This window comes from Poecilia reticulata, chromosome 20, assembly GCF_904066995.2.
Source record: "Poecilia reticulata chromosome 20, P_reticulata-male-v2, whole genome shotgun sequence".
NCBI lineage: Eukaryota > Metazoa > Chordata > Actinopteri > Cyprinodontiformes > Poeciliidae > Poecilia > Poecilia reticulata.
In genome coordinates this window covers 18,561,229-18,578,159 of record NC_088849.1, presented here as the reverse complement: position 1 = coordinate 18,578,159, position 16,931 = coordinate 18,561,229, and the positions used below count along the sequence as shown (strand labels likewise).

General features: G+C 40.6%; 3 protein-coding genes across 4 annotated transcripts; 1 reads left to right on the top strand and 2 right to left on the bottom strand.

Moving 5' to 3' along the window:
* Positions 1 to 9,176, top strand: enosf1 (enolase superfamily member 1). Its single transcript, XM_081601414.1, has 15 exons — positions 1 to 178; positions 269 to 371; positions 1,613 to 1,728; positions 2,376 to 2,462; positions 2,554 to 2,580; positions 2,657 to 2,729; positions 3,737 to 3,775; positions 3,938 to 4,020; positions 4,106 to 4,228; positions 4,313 to 4,445; positions 4,912 to 4,955; positions 5,047 to 5,176; positions 6,191 to 6,290; positions 6,363 to 6,444; positions 7,007 to 9,176. Exons 1-15 carry the CDS (start codon positions 98 to 100, stop codon positions 7,097 to 7,099), a joined length of 1,314 nt encoding a protein of 437 aa, XP_081457540.1. The 5' UTR covers positions 1 to 97; the 3' UTR covers positions 7,100 to 9,176.
* Positions 7,089 to 9,923, bottom strand: tyms (thymidylate synthetase). 2 transcript variants are annotated; one of them, XM_008396694.3, is made up of 7 exons: positions 9,569 to 9,923; positions 8,951 to 9,024; positions 8,687 to 8,861; positions 8,058 to 8,159; positions 7,808 to 7,983; positions 7,649 to 7,720; positions 7,089 to 7,565 (listed from the first exon to the last, which is right to left on the bottom strand). In XM_008396694.3, exons 1-7 carry the CDS (start codon positions 9,798 to 9,800, stop codon positions 7,428 to 7,430), a joined length of 969 nt encoding a protein of 322 aa, XP_008394916.1. In that variant the 5' UTR covers positions 9,801 to 9,923; the 3' UTR covers positions 7,089 to 7,427. The 2 variants fall into 2 exon arrangements, with proteins under 2 accessions (XP_008394916.1, XP_017157374.1); XM_017301885.2 differs by having other exon boundaries at positions 7,649 to 7,983.
* A 160-nt stretch (positions 9,924 to 10,083) lies between these two features.
* Positions 10,084 to 13,463, bottom strand: LOC103456943 (clusterin-like protein 1; the record flags this gene model as incomplete). Its single annotated transcript, XM_081601413.1, is given in 5 exon segments — positions 10,084 to 11,635; positions 11,867 to 12,081; positions 12,864 to 12,992; positions 13,074 to 13,271; positions 13,274 to 13,463. Coding segments are annotated over 5 exon segments (930 nt in total), but the record flags the coding sequence as incomplete, so codon positions are not given.
* Between the last annotated feature and the right edge of the window lie 3,468 nt (positions 13,464 to 16,931).

Sequence of the window (16,931 nt, the reverse complement as noted above, 5' to 3'; positions counted from 1 at the left end):
ACCAACGGCGCTGTGGTGAGTGAGTGGGTGGGATTATAATCCGCAGGTGACTGGAGAGTGAACCATTGTAATAGACTAGTTAATTTGAGTGCAAAAAATGTTGCAAAAAATAACTAATTTTACTGTGAGGGACGTGAGATTTCCTACGTCTTTGGAGCAGCACGGCTCAGATGCGATGGTAAGACGTTCATGCACAAACATCGAGCAGATTGGGTTCAGATGCAGTTAAAGACCAGGCCTTTGTGCGCTGTCTCCTGTCACGTTGCAGCACACGGACCCGGATTACTCGGCCGCCTACGTGGTTCTGGACACGGACAGTGGGCTGAAGGGCTTCGGGCTCACTTTCACTTTAGGAAAAGGAACTGAGATCGGTAAGAGTTGAAGCCGTTCTGAAGACTGTCACGGCGTGGCGTGTTCACGTGACCAGAGCTTTAACTTGGTGGTGCATTCAAGTGCTTTTAAGAAGCTCGGATATTTGAACTTCTTTGGGTTTGAGCAAGATTGACAGCTCGTGCTGATTGGTGAACAGAGGCCATAGAGAAAACAACACATTTTAGGCACAATGTAAACAGACAGATAATATGTCATGGTGATACTGAAAGAACAAGAATAATATATAATATATAAGATACAAATAAGAATTTTCACAAGTCTGACCGAAATATTTTTATATAACATATTTTTTTATTTGTGACATTTAAACTAAAATAATATGTGCATCCATTCTGAAATAATATAGGAAACATACAAAAAATTATTTTAGCAATTAAAGTTGACAAAGATTTATTTTATTTATTTTTTTTTTGGAAACCTTAAATGAACCTTTTCATTGAAATAAAAATAATTTCATTTTTTTTTAAAAAACCTGATATTTAATTTTAGTATTCAGAGAAGAAAAATCCCAAATATGTTGAAACAACTGGTTTAGTAACCTTAACAACTCCTTTAAAATAAGTTAGGGAAACTTTATAAAATTTCTGACTTAAGTTAGTTTTTGTTTGTATCTTCAATCTAGAAATCCACAATTTTCTCTGTCCTTGTGAGACAAAGAGCTTGTGAACCCACAACTGTTTATACCCGTGGCAAATTTGGAGTCAATATACTGTTTTCAGCTGCAATTTGTTTCCGACTGAAAATTTCGCTGTGGTCCAGGTAGAATCTTGGTTTGAATCAGAAAGAGAATGTGTCAGGTAGGACAGAAATCAGGATAATGGCTCAGAGGTCATCCAACCTCAAATACCTGGAGGTCATCACCAAGTAATATATAACACATATGTGGAAAACTTCAAATTTGATTATTGTTATTCAGTAGTATTTGTCGCTGGTTATTAAGAAGAGTTTAAATAATGCTTTAACTGATGAAAGACATAATGTACTGGCTTTAAAAATCTAATTTACTAACGGGTTCTGGGTAGGTGTGTTTCTAACATTGCTGCAAGAAAGCTTTTCTGTTCTCCTGTCAAAACCAACAGTGCCACCTTGTGGTCAGTCCGTGCATTTTTTTTAGACCTCTGTTGGATAAAATATTCAAATGTACTTTGCGGAATGTAGGAGCCTTTATGCATACATTAATGCATTCTAATGCAGTGTTTTTCCATGTGAACTCCTGCAGTGGTGCGTGCCGTCCAGGCTCTAGCAGGACTGGTTGTTGGGAAATCTTTGCACGACATTGTGAGCAACTTTCGGGACTTTTACCGGCTGCTGACCAGTGACGGCCAAATGAGATGGGTAAGTTGGGATGGATCTGAAACACATAAGGGCTTTTAGATTTTGAATTTGGTTGCTGTGTGAAATTTGCTTTCAGATTTCATAGAGGATTAGTGCTGCAACCAAGGAGGGTTTGGTGCAGCTTATCATGAAACAGTTTACTGATTTCTCAGTTTATGGACTCCAATCAAAAAGCAAACTTTATGTTCATTATAATTATGTTCAATATAATAAAGCACAAATTATTTGGTTATACAGACTTTTTTTCCTTTTCATATTTTAAAGGAAAGATCTAATAATAAATGCAGCTAATGTTATATATGCTTGTATTTATTTTAATCATTTTTGAATCTTTTTATCCTGGACAAAATTGAACAAACAAACAAATACAACAGAGCTGGAACTCCTGAATTCAGGCTTTTCTTTATTCACATCTGTTGTAGAACCTTACAACAGATTATTTAGATTATTTATTTTAATCATTTTTGAATCTTTTTATCCTGGACAAAATTGAACAAACAAACAAATACAACAGAGCTGGAACTCCTGAATTCAGGCTTTTCTTTATTCACATCTGTTGTAGAACCTAAACAGCACCCTATTAGAGATCAAATGTAAAGTACTGCTTTCATTAAAGCATCCACAATACCTTATCTTGGCTGGCGTAGCTGGGTCCAGAGAAAGGAGTGATCCACTTGGCCACCGCTGCCGTCCTGAATGCTGTTTGGGACCTGTGGGCTCGGGTGGAGGGCAAGGTGGGACCTTCATTTCAGGCTCTCATGATAACATTCACAGTTTGTCAGCGAGGCTCAAGATTCACAAGCTACTGTCGCTATTTCCCTGTAGCCTCTGTGGAAGCTGCTGGTCGACATGGTGAGTGTGAGATAAATCAGATTTGCGTCCAGGATGCGATCACCGAGGACAGATATTGTGTCGTGTGTCGATTCAGGATCCGAAACAGGTCGTCTCCTGCATTGACTTCAGATACATCACCGATGTCCTGACAGAGGAGGAAGCTCTTGGTGAGACACGTTAGAAAACTACTTGGCCTTTCGGTCAGGGCTTTTCATCCACTCGTATACATGAATCTGCATTGATTTGGGGATTTTAAAGACAAAATACAATATTTTAATTCACAAGTTTGAATTTGCTCTAGACTGTCTCTTATTCAAACAGGTTCAAAATTATACATACAATCTAAAGAATACAAACATATGTCCCTTAATATCTGGCTAAATGTTCCATAGAAAGCTGCAGAGAGACTTCTTTACCATAAAGAAGCCTCCAGTGCAATCCTGTTGGATGTTTGACTACACTTCTTACTAAATTTATATTTTTTTATTGATTGGTTCCCCTGTTCAGACCTTGTCTTAAAACCTATGCCACATATCTTCAGTGTAGTTAGGGTTTGAACTTTCCAGAATAGTAATGTCAACCTCCTTTATCTACTCAAAAGTTCATTTTTGATATCTGTTTGGCACAATGTCTAGTTGGAGCACCTAACTGTGTTCAATTTCCAACCAGTTAGCTGCGGATTGGGGGTGAAATTGAATAAACTGTCCTTATTTTACTCCCTTACTGCAATCCACTTTAACATCTGGCAGAAAAAAAAACTAAACCTGCACCCTGGTGGTTACTGGATTTCTTTCCCTCTGAGGGTGATCGTTTGGGTCCGATGGTTGATGATGTTAATATCATCAACCATGCTATGGGATCACATGATCCCATAGGACTATGGTCCTAAACATACATCAAAATTAAAGTAGAGATGGACAAATCAGATAAAATGAATTCCCTTGACTTCCAAAAAGCCTCACCCAAAGTCCTTTGTTCATAATTTTAAATTAACACTTGTTCTTTTTTAAGTTGTTGTTTTATGCTGTAAAATTTCTCCAACCTAAAAAAAAATGGTTCAAATGTGTCTTTAAAATGTCTAAGTCATTATATCTATTAATGAGAGGCCTTGAACTCTTCACTGTTTTTCTTAATGTGACTAGTTGGCTTTATTTGCTCCCCTCTGCTTTTTCAGGCATACTTGTGAATGCAAAGGAGGGAAAGCAGCAGAGAGGTGAGCAAACAGAAGAGCCATTAATGTCATCCCTAAATTGGATTTCACTTGAAAAACCTCTTCTGTGCTCTAAGTCAAGCACTTTTTGTTAAATTAAATATCCTCGCTAAGATCTGCTGTGGGTAGTACTCCTTAACTGTACTGACTTTTCTCACCTGCCAGAGGACCTTATGATGAGCCAGGGTTATCCTGCCTACACCACCTCCTGTGCGTGGCTGGGATACTCAGACCAACAGCTCAAACAGGTGGACTCCACAACAACCTGCTGCGTCTCCACACATTGGAGTGTCTCGTTTTTTTGTTTTTTTTGTTTTAACGATGTTTCTCCAGCTTTGCGCGGATGCTCTTCAAAACGGCTGGACCCGCTTTAAGGTGAAAGTTGGCGCTGACCTAGAGGACGATATCCGGAGGTGTCGTCTCATCAGGCAGATGATTGGGCCTAGCAACACGTTGGTAAGGTTTGTTTTTTTTTTATCCCACTTTTAAGCATGAAGCAGTGAAGTGTTTTTGTTGAATTTCGAAATATGTTCGAGTTAGATGATTGATGCCAACCAGAGATGGGACGTAGTCGAGGCCATCAGCTGGGTGACCAAACTGGCGGAGGTCAAACCTCTGTGGATCGAGGAGCCCACTTCTCCGGATGACATCCTGGGTCATGCTGCTATTTCTAAGGAAAGAGAAATGTTCATTAATATGTATTTAACAGCTCGTTAAACCAGACGGTGGTTTTCGGTGTATTGTTTTTGATTGTAGTTTGTTTCTCTAAGTTTATTTCACAACTTTTTTTTTATTTTTTCGAGAGCTTTTAACTAGCTTGTGGATTAGTTATATCTGGAATGTTTTGAAATGCAATATCAGCGTAGGCCACGTACTTCTAGAAAGGTTTACATTTTTTTTTTAGCTAACTTAAGGACTGCACATTTAGACAAACCACTAAACCTTGATAAATGATACTAAAAATACTTTTAAAAATGAATAAATATGAACAAATGTGATATGAATATTTATTTTAAATGCAAGAATTTACAAAACATTATGAAAACCTAGTATCGTAGGTCAGAACTTTAATATGTTTTTTTTTTTTTTTTTCTTAGTCCCTCTTTGATCATAAATGAATAATCTACAATTCTTTTCTCAGGCTTTGGCTCCACTTGGGATTGGAGTGGCTTCAGGCGAGCAGGTTGGAGTTCAAGCGTTTTCTACGCACTTAAAATATGGCTAAACAACTAGATTTGTTCCTCAGCGGGACAATTTTGGTTTTTACTCTGCAGTGTCACAACAGGGTGATGTTCAAGCAGTTCCTGCAGGCTTCGGCGCTGCAGTTTGTTCAAATAGACAGCTGCCGGTTGGGCAGCGTCAATGAAAACCTGACTGTGCTGCTGATGGCCCACAAGTTCAAAGGTAAAAAGCGGGGCAGCTTGTCTTCAGCCACGCATCATTCAGAGACCCATGCTCTGGAATAATGTAGTCAGCTTATTTATATAGCACCACTTCACAATAAATCTTGTCAAGGCACTTTACGACACGAACACACTCAACAAACTCGTCAGTAACTCACATTTATTTTCACTGCATCCCAGTTATATTTGGATTAAAATACACACAATCCAGTTCAGTTAGAATTCATATACAATGCAGTCAAGTTCAGTTGATTCATTCAATTCCAATTAGCAAATCTCAAGTAGCAATTTGTTGATTCGAGGCATCAGATGAGAGAGACGGGCATCTCCAGCAGAACCGGCTCGGTTATGAGTGGCCATCTGCAGTGGCAGAGACTGGTGCTTAAGAGAACAGGAAGCAGACGGAGGGAAAAGACGGAAAAGGCAGTAATCAAAGAGCACTTTCTGTAGGAAGCAAAAGCGGCAGCAGTTACTCTGTCAACAAGTTTGTCTAGCTAAACACAGGATCACTAGCTAAACCAGAGTTACCTACAATGGAAAAAAAGTAGAGTACGCAAAGTCAATTTCAACAAAGGGCAACTTTAAATGGGAGAGAAAAACAATGAGGGCACAAAGTCACGACTAAGGAGCATTGAGGCGGGTCATTTCCTGTAAGTTAGAACATGACGAGGTTCATTTGTCAGATTAAAAGACTGAAAGTCTTTTTTGCACATTGACGGGTATTAAACATGCTTTTAATACCTTTTTCAAAAGGCTGCATTTCTGCAGAAGCATTATCACAGTCAAAGACACTAATCATTCTTGTTTTGTACAAACTGATAATTATGCTGTATAAACATGACCATTTGATCCAGATGGTGACCTTTCGGTGCTGAATAATGTTGCAATGTTACTGAATAACAAAGTTGGGACTACCAATTGTACAACTCTGTTTTATCACGTATTGAATACAAAGTGTAAACATTAAACCCTGCTCCAGTGTCTTTGTTTTTAAACATTGTGTTTGTTTTTTCAGTGCCTGTGTGTCCTCATGCTGGAGGAGTCGGTCTGTGTGAACTGGTTCAGCACCTCATCCTGTTTGATTACATCTGCGTGTCGGCGGATCTCAGCGGCCGGTGAGAGGCGTTTTAATCCCCGACTGCCACGAGTGCCGGCACCGTCTGAACAACCCTTCGGTGTCTTTGCAGAATGTGTGAATATGTCGACCATCTCCACGAACACTTCACCAGTCCTGCGGTGATACAAAACGCCCACTACCTGACCCCGAAGGTAAAGGAATCACAACAAAACTCACCGTTTCGTATTTCACTGAAAGTTTATTTTGTTGGGGTTGTATGTGATGGACCAAGACAAAGATCTGCAAATTTGAAAATTGGAAAGGAAAAATGTGGCAAGGTTTACAAAATATTTTACAAGTTAAAAAAATGGCATATAATTGTAGTCAGCCCCCTTTAGTCTAAATACAATGCAACCAAATGCCTTCTCAGTTCACCTCACAGCGTATACTTGTGAAAAGATGTCCCAGTCAAAGTCCTGACCTAAATCTAATTCATCTGTCCAGTCAGACTGAACTGGAGCCATTTTGCTAAGAAACATTTCTGTCGGGCGGCGGCACGGCCAGACCTGCAGCAAAAGGTGGTTCTACAAAGCACTGACTCAGGGTGGCTGAACACCAAGACGCAACTCTTTCAATATTATTTTCTGGTCTCGTCCATCACTTAAAATAGATTTAGGCTGGTAGTTATAAATTGACAAAATGTGTGGAAAGGTTTAGAGGCGTGAACAATAATTTTACAAGGTCCTGAATCTGTGTGGTGCTTGTTGGTTTTAGGATCCAGGCTATTCCTGTGAGATGCTGGAGTCATCAGTGAAGAGACACGAGTACCCGGAAGGAGACGTTTGGAAACTACAACTCAACAAATAAGGACTTTATTGTCAACATTTCACTATTAAATACTCACTGTAAATCATTTACCTCAAATCAGCAGAGCGTTGTCAAACGCAGAATTTGGAGGGTTCTTGTGATTCGTTTGTTTCGAATCAGGTTGATCATAAAGTTTTTTTCTTTTTACAGAATTAGATAATTTTTTTAGTTATAATACAGGAAAGAAAAAAGATAGTCAAGTACCAACAAACAGTAGAAAACGTCTGGAGCAAAATAACCTTTTTCCCCCTAAATTAGGCAAAAAAAAAAGCGTTGTGGGAACCACAGTCTTTTAAGTTTAAAAGGCACACACGGCCAATTTCAGGTCTCACACGGCCATCTGCATCTTTATGGTGGGGTGTGGGTCGTAGCAGCAGATCTCAAAGTCCTCCGCCTGGAAGTCATTAATGCTTTCCACTTGCCTCTTGATTTTTAGTGTTGGAAAAGGGCGAATCTCCCTCTGGAGCTGCACATTTGAACAGATCGCATGAATCAGAAATCAAACGCAACAAAAGAAATGTTTGAGCTGAACCGATCGACCTTACCCACCTGCGCTTTCAGAGGTTCGACGTGATTGAGGTAGACGTGAGCGTCTCCCAGAGTGTGGACAAAGTCACCGGGCTGCGAGAGACGAGATGCGAGATGAGACGTTGGACAACACGTCTGCAGATTAAAACAAGAAAGGAGAGGCTCGCACGGCGCTCGTACCTTGAGTCCCGTAATGTGTGCAATCATGTAGGTGAGAAGTGCGTAGCTGGCGATGTTGAAAGGCACGCCCAGACCCATGTCGGCGGAGCGCTGGTACAGCTGACAGGACAGCTCCCCGTCGCAGACGTAGAACTGACAGAGGGCGTGGCAGGGGGGCAGCGCCATGATGGGGAGGTCTGCAGACACCGAGGATGTTCAAACAGAAAACAAATGACAGAAAAAAATACAAAATACTGTAACCTCGACTTACCTTTGGGGTTCCAGGCACACATGATGATTCGTCGGTCTTCCGGGTTTTTCTTGATGGTGTCGATGATGTTTTGCAGCTGGTCGACACCTTGTCCTGTGTAATCTGTTGAAAGCGCAGGGGAATCAACACATTTAGATGAATGAAAGTCAGACTGGATGCTGTAATTAAAGAAAGAACCCTTAGCAGATATACAGTAGTTCTTAAGAGGTTTACTGTAGGTTTTATGGGTAATTCAAGGCATACAGTGGGTATTTTGAAAAAAAGGGATATTATATTTTCATACAGTTCATGGACTTAATTAGTTATATTCCATTTTTGTTTCATATAAATAAACAAGTGTGTATTGGTTGACTTATAATAGGCATCTAATATAGCAAAAAACAAAGGGTGGGCCGGTTCAGCTCTGCAGTGTACCATAACAGCTGCAGATCCCGTTTTTCGTAGACTTGTTAAGTGCTTTGATAACAAATTTCATTAAATATATTATTAAAGTTAAAACGGTTAAAGTGAGAAAATGTATTTTCATTTTTAAAAAAAGATTATCGAATGATATGTTTTAGTGGACTTTATGGGTCAAACATTAAACATCCCACTGAAGATATTCTAATAGCTTTGCAACAGTGCAGTACCTGTGTGCATGTCCTTGTACTCTGCACCAAAGTGCCTCCATTGGAAACCATACACAGGTCCCAGATCCCCCTCCTCCCTCTCTGTGAAGCCCAGGTTGTCCAGGAAGTCACGGGACCCGTTGGCGTCCCAGATCTTCACTCCTTTCTCTGACAGCTCCTTGGCATTTGTTGATCCCTGCATCGTGCGAAACAAATGCAACAACCTCGTTAGCCCTGGTGAAACATAGAAAAATGATCAAGAGGGGGTTTCCCCATCATCTTCACCTTAATAAACCACAACAACTCCTCCAGGATGCCTTTCCAGAAAACTCTCTTAGTTGTCAATAAAGGGAACTGGTCTGCAAAGAGAACAAAAACAAAGCAGATTAACTGCTAATAATGCTCAAATATGCCTTTTACATTGCAATTCTAAGATTTTTTTGCAATTCATACCTCTGATTGACCTAAGGGACCTCTAGTGTTTTGAAAAAATAAATAAATCTTCACACAACTTTGACTTTTTCTGACTTTATTCCATCATAAACAAAATATTGCGTGGTAATTTTTTTTTCAACCCTAGCCAGCCTAGCCAAAGTGCAGGTCTGGACTTTGACTAGGCTCTGACTAAAAGCCACATTTAGGTAGAGCACAGCTTTCTCATTCCAAGTCTGTAACAACCTCGCCTTGGTCATCTTCTCATGAACTCTAATTTTCTCACTCGTTGGAAAACTAAACTAAAATCACCAGAGTTCAATGTCCTAATCTCATTTTGTTCTAAATCTTAGATCTTAGTAACTCTAAATACTGCATACTCTCTTACCATCTCTGCACCTGTACTGCATTTCCATTCATTTATTACACGACTATGTTTGGACACATGTATGGGCTAAAGCTGGTCTTTACCTCGTAGGTTGTATCGGACTTGAGCTCCGAACAAAGACAGGACTCCTGTCCCGGTTCGGTCTCCTTTCCTGGAGCCGTGCTCCATGATGTGCTCTGCTAGACTCAAATATCCCCGTTCATCACACAGAAAGCCGAACTTCGTCTCCTCTTTCTCCACTGCAGGCTTCTTGTCCGCCCGAGAGGCGGCATCTCTCCGCACCTCCTCGGTGTGTATTTTAGACGTTGCAGGCATTTTAGCAAATAAAAGTTGAGGTTGCCTCGGTTAACGAAGCAGAGTCCGAGCCTCTTGAGTTGATCAAGACAGTCACGAACCCGCGTTTGTTTGTATTCCCCGGGCAAAATTTCCCGGGCAATACAGGGCTTCCTATTGGCCCGACAATAGGAAGCCCTGTAGAAGGGGAGGAGCCACGTGGGGGGAGGTGGGGCTGCCTCCCCTGAGACTTTACCTGCTTTGGCCGAGTGAGAAAAGGCAATTTCCTTTACCTCCCACATCTCTCCCGCCACCCATTAAAAAAATAAAAATAAAAAAATTTAAAAAAAAAAAGAATTTTTTTTGCCCAAATAAAATATTACAAATATATTATTACCCTGGTAGGGTCACCCAAGGCAGACAGGTCCTAGGTGAGGAACCAGACAAAGCGCAGCCCAAAGACCCCTTATGATGGACACAAACTTTGGACTTGGTTTTCCCTCGCCCGCACGCGGGTCACCAGGGCCCCACTCTGGAGCCAGGCCTGGAGGTGAGGCACCATGGCGAGCGCCTGGTGGCCGGGCTTTTACCCACGGAGCCCGGCCGGGCTCAGCCCGAAGAGGAGACGTGGGTCCCCCTTCCGATGGGCTCACCACCTGTCGGAGGGGCCTAAGGGGTCGGGTGCATTGTGCTATGGGCGGCAGCCGAGGGGGGGGACCCTGGCGGTCTGATCCTCGGCTGCAGAAGCTGGCTCTTGGGACGTGGCTTCCTGGAGGTGAGGTGTTCCGGGCACGTCCCACCGGGAGGAGGCCTCGGGGAAGACCCAGGACATGCTGGAGGGATTATGTCTCTCGGCTGGCCTGGGAACGCCTTGGGGTTCCCCTGGAGGAGCTGGAAGAAGTGGCTGGGGAGAGGGAAGTCTTTGCCTCCCTTCTGAAGCTGCTGCCCCCGCGACCCGACCCCGGATAAGCGGAAGAAAATGGATGGATGGATATTATTACAGAATAACATTTCACACAACATATTATTTAATAATAGTCAACAGGTTATCTACACTGCATTAGCGTGGCACTGTAAAAACAAATCAAAAACGGAAGTTGCATGATGCTGATTATTGTGTAATTTTGAAAAACGGTGGTACCCAAAGTCCAGTTCTGGAATGCTACTAATCACTCACTATGCTCCATACAACCCCTATACGGATAGATTTTACTTTTATTTTATTTTTTTACTTGCATAAAAGTTGATGACTCAAGGTGTGATTTTTCTATTTCTTTATTTTCATTATTGCTGAGGATCATGCTAATGAAACGTTTGGCCCGTTAGGAAGGAAAAATAGTAACCAGTGCATCAGATACTGTAAAGCAATTCAAAATCTATCAATGAAAGCCAAGAAGCTGAAAAGCTTTCCCAATTTGTTTTAGTGATATAAACTTCAAATTAGACAAGATGAGTGGACTGGACTGCAATTTTTTTTTATCTTCAGAAATTTGTTCCGAAATGGGGGTGGTCAGTTCATTTCTGTAAGTAAAAAAAAAACAACATTTTTTATTTCTGTTCAATGTGACTGAGATACAAAAATCCATTTTAGCACTAAAGAGTTCTAAGAGTTTTTATAATCGCAGTGTTTTAACTTTGATTTCAGGATTTCAAAGGTGACACACAGTGCATCATGGGAATTAAGAAGAACATTTACGCCTTATGTGCTGCTTGTAGAGTGTCAGAGCATGGTGAGCAATATATTCCATGAAAGCAGGATCCTCCACCATCAGAGCTGCTGGGACCGATACAGTTAGAGGAGCTGAATCCAATACGGACACAACCACGCTGCTGTCAGCTCCGGGGCTGTTAGTCCTCAGTTGTTGCTGCAGATTCACCTGAAAAACAATCAGAGTACAACAGCATCATCTCACTATTTAAATGAGAACAGCTTATTTAGATTTCTGTTGATAAAGAGACTGTGTATTAGTAATATTTTATTGCAAAAAACATCAGATGCTGAATATTCACTCAATATAAATGGCAAATCTCTCCAGAATTGATGTTGCAATCCAACAAGAGAGAACGAAAAGCAACACTTTGCTTTGTAAGTTATTCTCCAGACGTACTGCGATCACCCTGAAGATGTTGCTCTGAGCCCCAGAGACATTGGCCACCCAGCTGATCCAGCCATACTCGTCCCCGGTGTCCGCAAGCCACCTCTGCGTGTCCGCTGTGTGTCTGCGGACGAGCTGCAGCCTGTCGTCATACTGGAGACGAGAGACGTTCAGCAGGGTGTGCATCTCTTCCATCTCAGAGTGCAGCTGCTGCAATCGGGGACACTCTGTGAGCAGAAACATTAATGGAAGTATCAAATTGAGGTAAAAAAAAAAACTTTTTTATGAAATCCTATGGGTTATAATGCTTAAAACATCACTGTGAACTTTAAGTCCATCTTATTTATACGATTGCAGACTCTTCGGTCTGGGTTGTGTATTTTTTCTTATGAAACACGACTGAGGTTATGCTGTTATCATTAAAACTTAATGCCCACAGATGTTGTGCAAAAACGATAATTGTATCGATAAAAACACAATTCAAACAATACAATAAAAATTGTATAAAGTTTTTAGCTAACTTATTTAAGTTGTTTTTTGGGGCTCAGTACCCCAGCAGCATCATGAAACCTCAGCTGTCCTTCGATGTTATTTTTTATTATTTCCTTTTGCGCAAATTTTTACCATTTATATACAAACTCACTGAAATTAAAACCACAGGAAGCACAACGCTGTAGGAGACAATTTTTGCTTTAATTTTCCTTTAATATTTTTCTTGTTAAACATCTTGGAAAACCATTTGTCATTTATTTTCACTTCATGCTCTACTTTCAGTTAACCCACCACTTAAAATCTGAACATAATACGTTTATTGTAACATGATAAAATGTGCGGAAAAGAAGGTCAAGGGGCAGCTGCGTGTGCCTCTATGTCAGAAAGTTAACATAACTCTTTTTATCATGGTTCTTGCTATAACCTCTACAGTGAAAGAAAGCAGTACAATTTTAGTTAGTTTAGTTAAATCAATTTATTAAGCAAACAAAGGGCTGGTAAACAACACTTTATTTACCTTTTATTAGATTGCTTCCGCAGTTCTCACACAGGTTTTGGAGCTGCCAACACTCTGATGCTTGTCTGCGGAGCGTTCGGCACAGATACCCATTTGGATGCTGTCCAAACGAAGAAAGCGATTCTGCATCTTTGGACATTAATAAGGAATTTATCATTTCTGTTCACATAAAACAAATAAAGACATAATGCATCAGGATGTGTCAGATACCTCTGTTTGAGTGGTGAAAATATTCATCAGCTTCTTGAATCTCTTCGAAGACATCCTCCACCGTGGAGCTCAATTCCTCCAGCACATCTTTCCCAAACGCAAATGCTGAGTAAAAGACGCGGACCAAACCCCAACTTTTTAAAAATCCACCATCAGATTCATCCGGCGATGCAGAGGTAGACCCCGACTGGAGCTGTGGTTGTACAAGTCACTCATGTCTGACAGCAGCTGAGTGAACGCAGCATCAGCCTGAAGAAGCTCCACGTCTGTTTCGTGCTCTTTAATCTGGCTCTCGGCTGAACCAGATTTAGGCTTATCTGAATTCAGCTCTGTGGTCTCAATCTGGGAGGCCATTTTCCTAAAAAATTCCTCAACCTGAAAATAAAGAGAGATTTTTCAGGTCAGCACCTGTTATGCGTCATCGTCACTTTCTGCCAGACTTTTTTAAGAATGAAGTCAATAGCAATAATTTTCTCACTGCAAGATGCATTCAATGATCATTAAAAATAATTGATTCTTTAGTTTCCAACCTATTATCAGAAGCTAGTACATCCATCCACAAAAAGCCAAAATTGTTATCAAATGACAAAAAAAAAATCACACCCTTTTCTTGTCTCCACTGTACTTCACTTCCTCCATCAGGTGTTTGTGCTTCTCTTTCTCTTTCTCCATTTTTTCTTTTACTTGTGTCACTCTGAGTAGAGATTCCTTTATCTGCACGTTCACATACTTCTCACCGGCTGCAGACAGATCTACACAAATCAGAGAAGCAATCAAGTTTTCCTTGATTTTTTTTCCCCTTTTCACAGTCAAATGTTTTACTGTTATGGAAGACCTTACTTGTCAGAGTGTCTTCACTCAGTGAAGGAGAATTAGCAGAACAGAGGGAAATATTAGTGATGCACAGGATTTGAACTAGAAGCCTCCTCATCCTGTTTAAAAAATGCTGAATTTAACTTATTTTTTGTTGAGTTTCTTATGTACATTGTAAATCTGGGAACGTTGGAAGACATTTAACTCAAAATATATGTGGAAGGTGTGGATTCTTTGCTATTCCAAAATTGCAGGATTTCTGTAAAGGTGGCCACAAGGTGGCGCCATTTCTCAAATCTTTCCCTCAAAACATGAAACATTTGCAACATAGTAGGAATAGTAGGAATACATGCATTAAATGCAACTTGTGTAACCATTTGTCTTACTTCATAAGTATTCTGGAAATATACAGCATTTCTGAGTGATGTAGAAAGAGAACATTGCAGACATTTTAGCTTTGATAATGTGTGTGAAGTCATTTAGACACTAACATAAAATGTCATAATGCAAAATTTCAAATGACTTCTTTGGCTGGAAAATAAATCAAAAATTCTGTTTGGAGCACCTGTATATTGTTAGCTGCTGCTTTTAATACTTTACTTTTTTGTTCATTTACGTTCTATGCAAAACAGAGGCAGAAACAGAGTAGACCAGAGTTTTACCTTGATGAATAAACCAGCCTCGGAGTGAAAGCTGCAGGTCCTCTCGGATGGGTGAGAGTGGAAGAGTCGGCCTCCTGTATTCTATTTTTGTGGAGCTGCTCAGCAGCACAGATCCTCTTAATGTATTTGCGTTATGTGTGGAGCATACACAGAGATCAACATAATACCGGCATTAATACAAATTACTGCGAGGCTCAGATGTTTACATGTCTGTCTTTTGCACATACCTGCCTGTAACAGACTGCAGAACCTTCCTCAGGTTAAACTTTACACTCTAATCTCCAACAGACTGACGGTAAGCCTCTACCTCCTGCAGAGACCCAGCACCTACTTCCTTTGTCTCAGACAGTGGCTAAGCTTCTACTTTAGAGGCCACCACATGCGCAAGACAAGAGGAGCATGTTACTGGGGAGACAAGGAAACGACTTATTTAATTTCCAGCATAAAACATGTCTATTGCACACTCATGTTCATCAGTTGGCTTGTATTTTTCTAACTCTCTTTAGCATGTTCCCAGATCCTGGACACTCTGGGAAAGCATCATGAGCATCTGTCTCTGACAGAAAGTTAGATCTAGACCTGGGTGTTTAGTTCTTTGTCTAGACATCTTCTTTCTGTTCTCTGAGGGATACAGAAAGAGTCACAGAAACCATTTTTATGAACTAAGTTAGTGGTTGACTTTTTTGTAAAGAGGCCTTCAAATCGGTATCAGAAAACGACAGTCCCCACATTCAGGGGTTTGTCCGAGCTTACTGTGGAATGTGTGTCCATGGAATACCTGTATAATTCTGAAGTCCTGCAAAGTCCTGCAGAGTCCTCCATTCTTTGAACAACATCATCTGTGTGGGACCAGCTCAAGCATCAACTCTGACCCAGTGCCAGTGCGAACAATTTCAAAGACCGGGTACAACAAACTCCGGGCGGACTTGGCGCAGATTTATGTAGAGTTGCTCTCTGATTCAGTTTCTCTGATTCAAATTGCCTCTGTACTCAGAGAGTCCCAGTCCATACTGGCATGAGACTTATCCGTATGACCTAATAATCATGACAAGACCTTTAACATGTGTGATTTCATTTCAGCTCCACCTACTCTGTCTGATTTATAGTTTGTTAGTTTGTTTTTTTTTGTCAGAAGGTGCATGAGAATTCAGATACAGATGGAGCCATGCAATCAGCCACAAGTTGATCCGTGCAACATTGTGCAGCCATAACATGAAAGTAACAAGCAATATATCACACACAACCTTCCCGTGCTGCTTAACTAAAATTGTTGGACTCTTAAGACCTATAACATTTTTTCTTGGAGTATAAACTGTTTTTGTTTTTGTTTTTCCCATGTGCAACCCAAAGATATTTAACTGGACTGAGTTTTAAGGAATTTGGAGTTAAATACTTTAGAAATCCTATTTGAAAGGTGCTTTTCTGCTTCCTGTCATTCAAGCCTGCAGCATCAATTTCCCTCTCCTTCCACCATCTCAGAAATGTTACTTGACATACTTTCTCTCCATAATATCCTCTCATGTAAGCTGCATGGTAAATGTGGAATTCCTCTGTCGTTTTGGAGCCTTGTTTTAATCCGAATCCGCTGCTGAAAAGCCTTGACCCAGCAAATGAGATCCGAGACCCTTGAGTGAAAGCCAGCAGAAGGAACCTGTAAGATATCTGACCCTGCATCTGCTTCTGATCATCTCAACACAATCTTTGAGCCCTAACACAAACCTGCTGGTGATATTATAACTGACAGTGGGATAACAGTTTTGAAGCCTTTCGAAAAACAAGAAATTAGTGTATTTGTCCTTGCGAGGTTGGTCTGGAATCTGATATATGGCATGCTTTGTAGTCTTTTGGAAAAGAAATAGAGAGAAACAGAATAAAGAATGCAGTTCAGAAGAAATGAGAGCAAGGTTTTCTAAATCCTTAATTATAAATTAGCCAGTTTGAACTTTTGTCAACATGAATTATCATCAGTGAATATCAAGACAACAGCATGCATTCTGTATTGCTTCCTGTTTGCCCTGCAGGGATGCAGCTGGGCATTCAACCTTTGATCATCGAGCTGCATCTGTAGGCCGGACAGACTGCAGATGCAGGAAGTGTTGGAATTATCACAGCACCTGGAAGAATTAAAGGAAAGTGGTTTCTTGTGGACGCTCCATTTTATAACCTTGATGAGATGGGGATCATTTCGGTTGCTTTAGGGAGGCCATCTGTCTGTCACCGATAATGTTCAATAAAATTTATTGCTGGGTAAAAAAAAGAAGAGAAATCATCTTTGTATATTAGGAATAATTAAATTTATGTATTTATTTGAGCATGTGAGTATGTAACCAAAACAGTTTTGTGTGAATATGCAAAAATATATGTATTTGTTTTTGGTTGGACT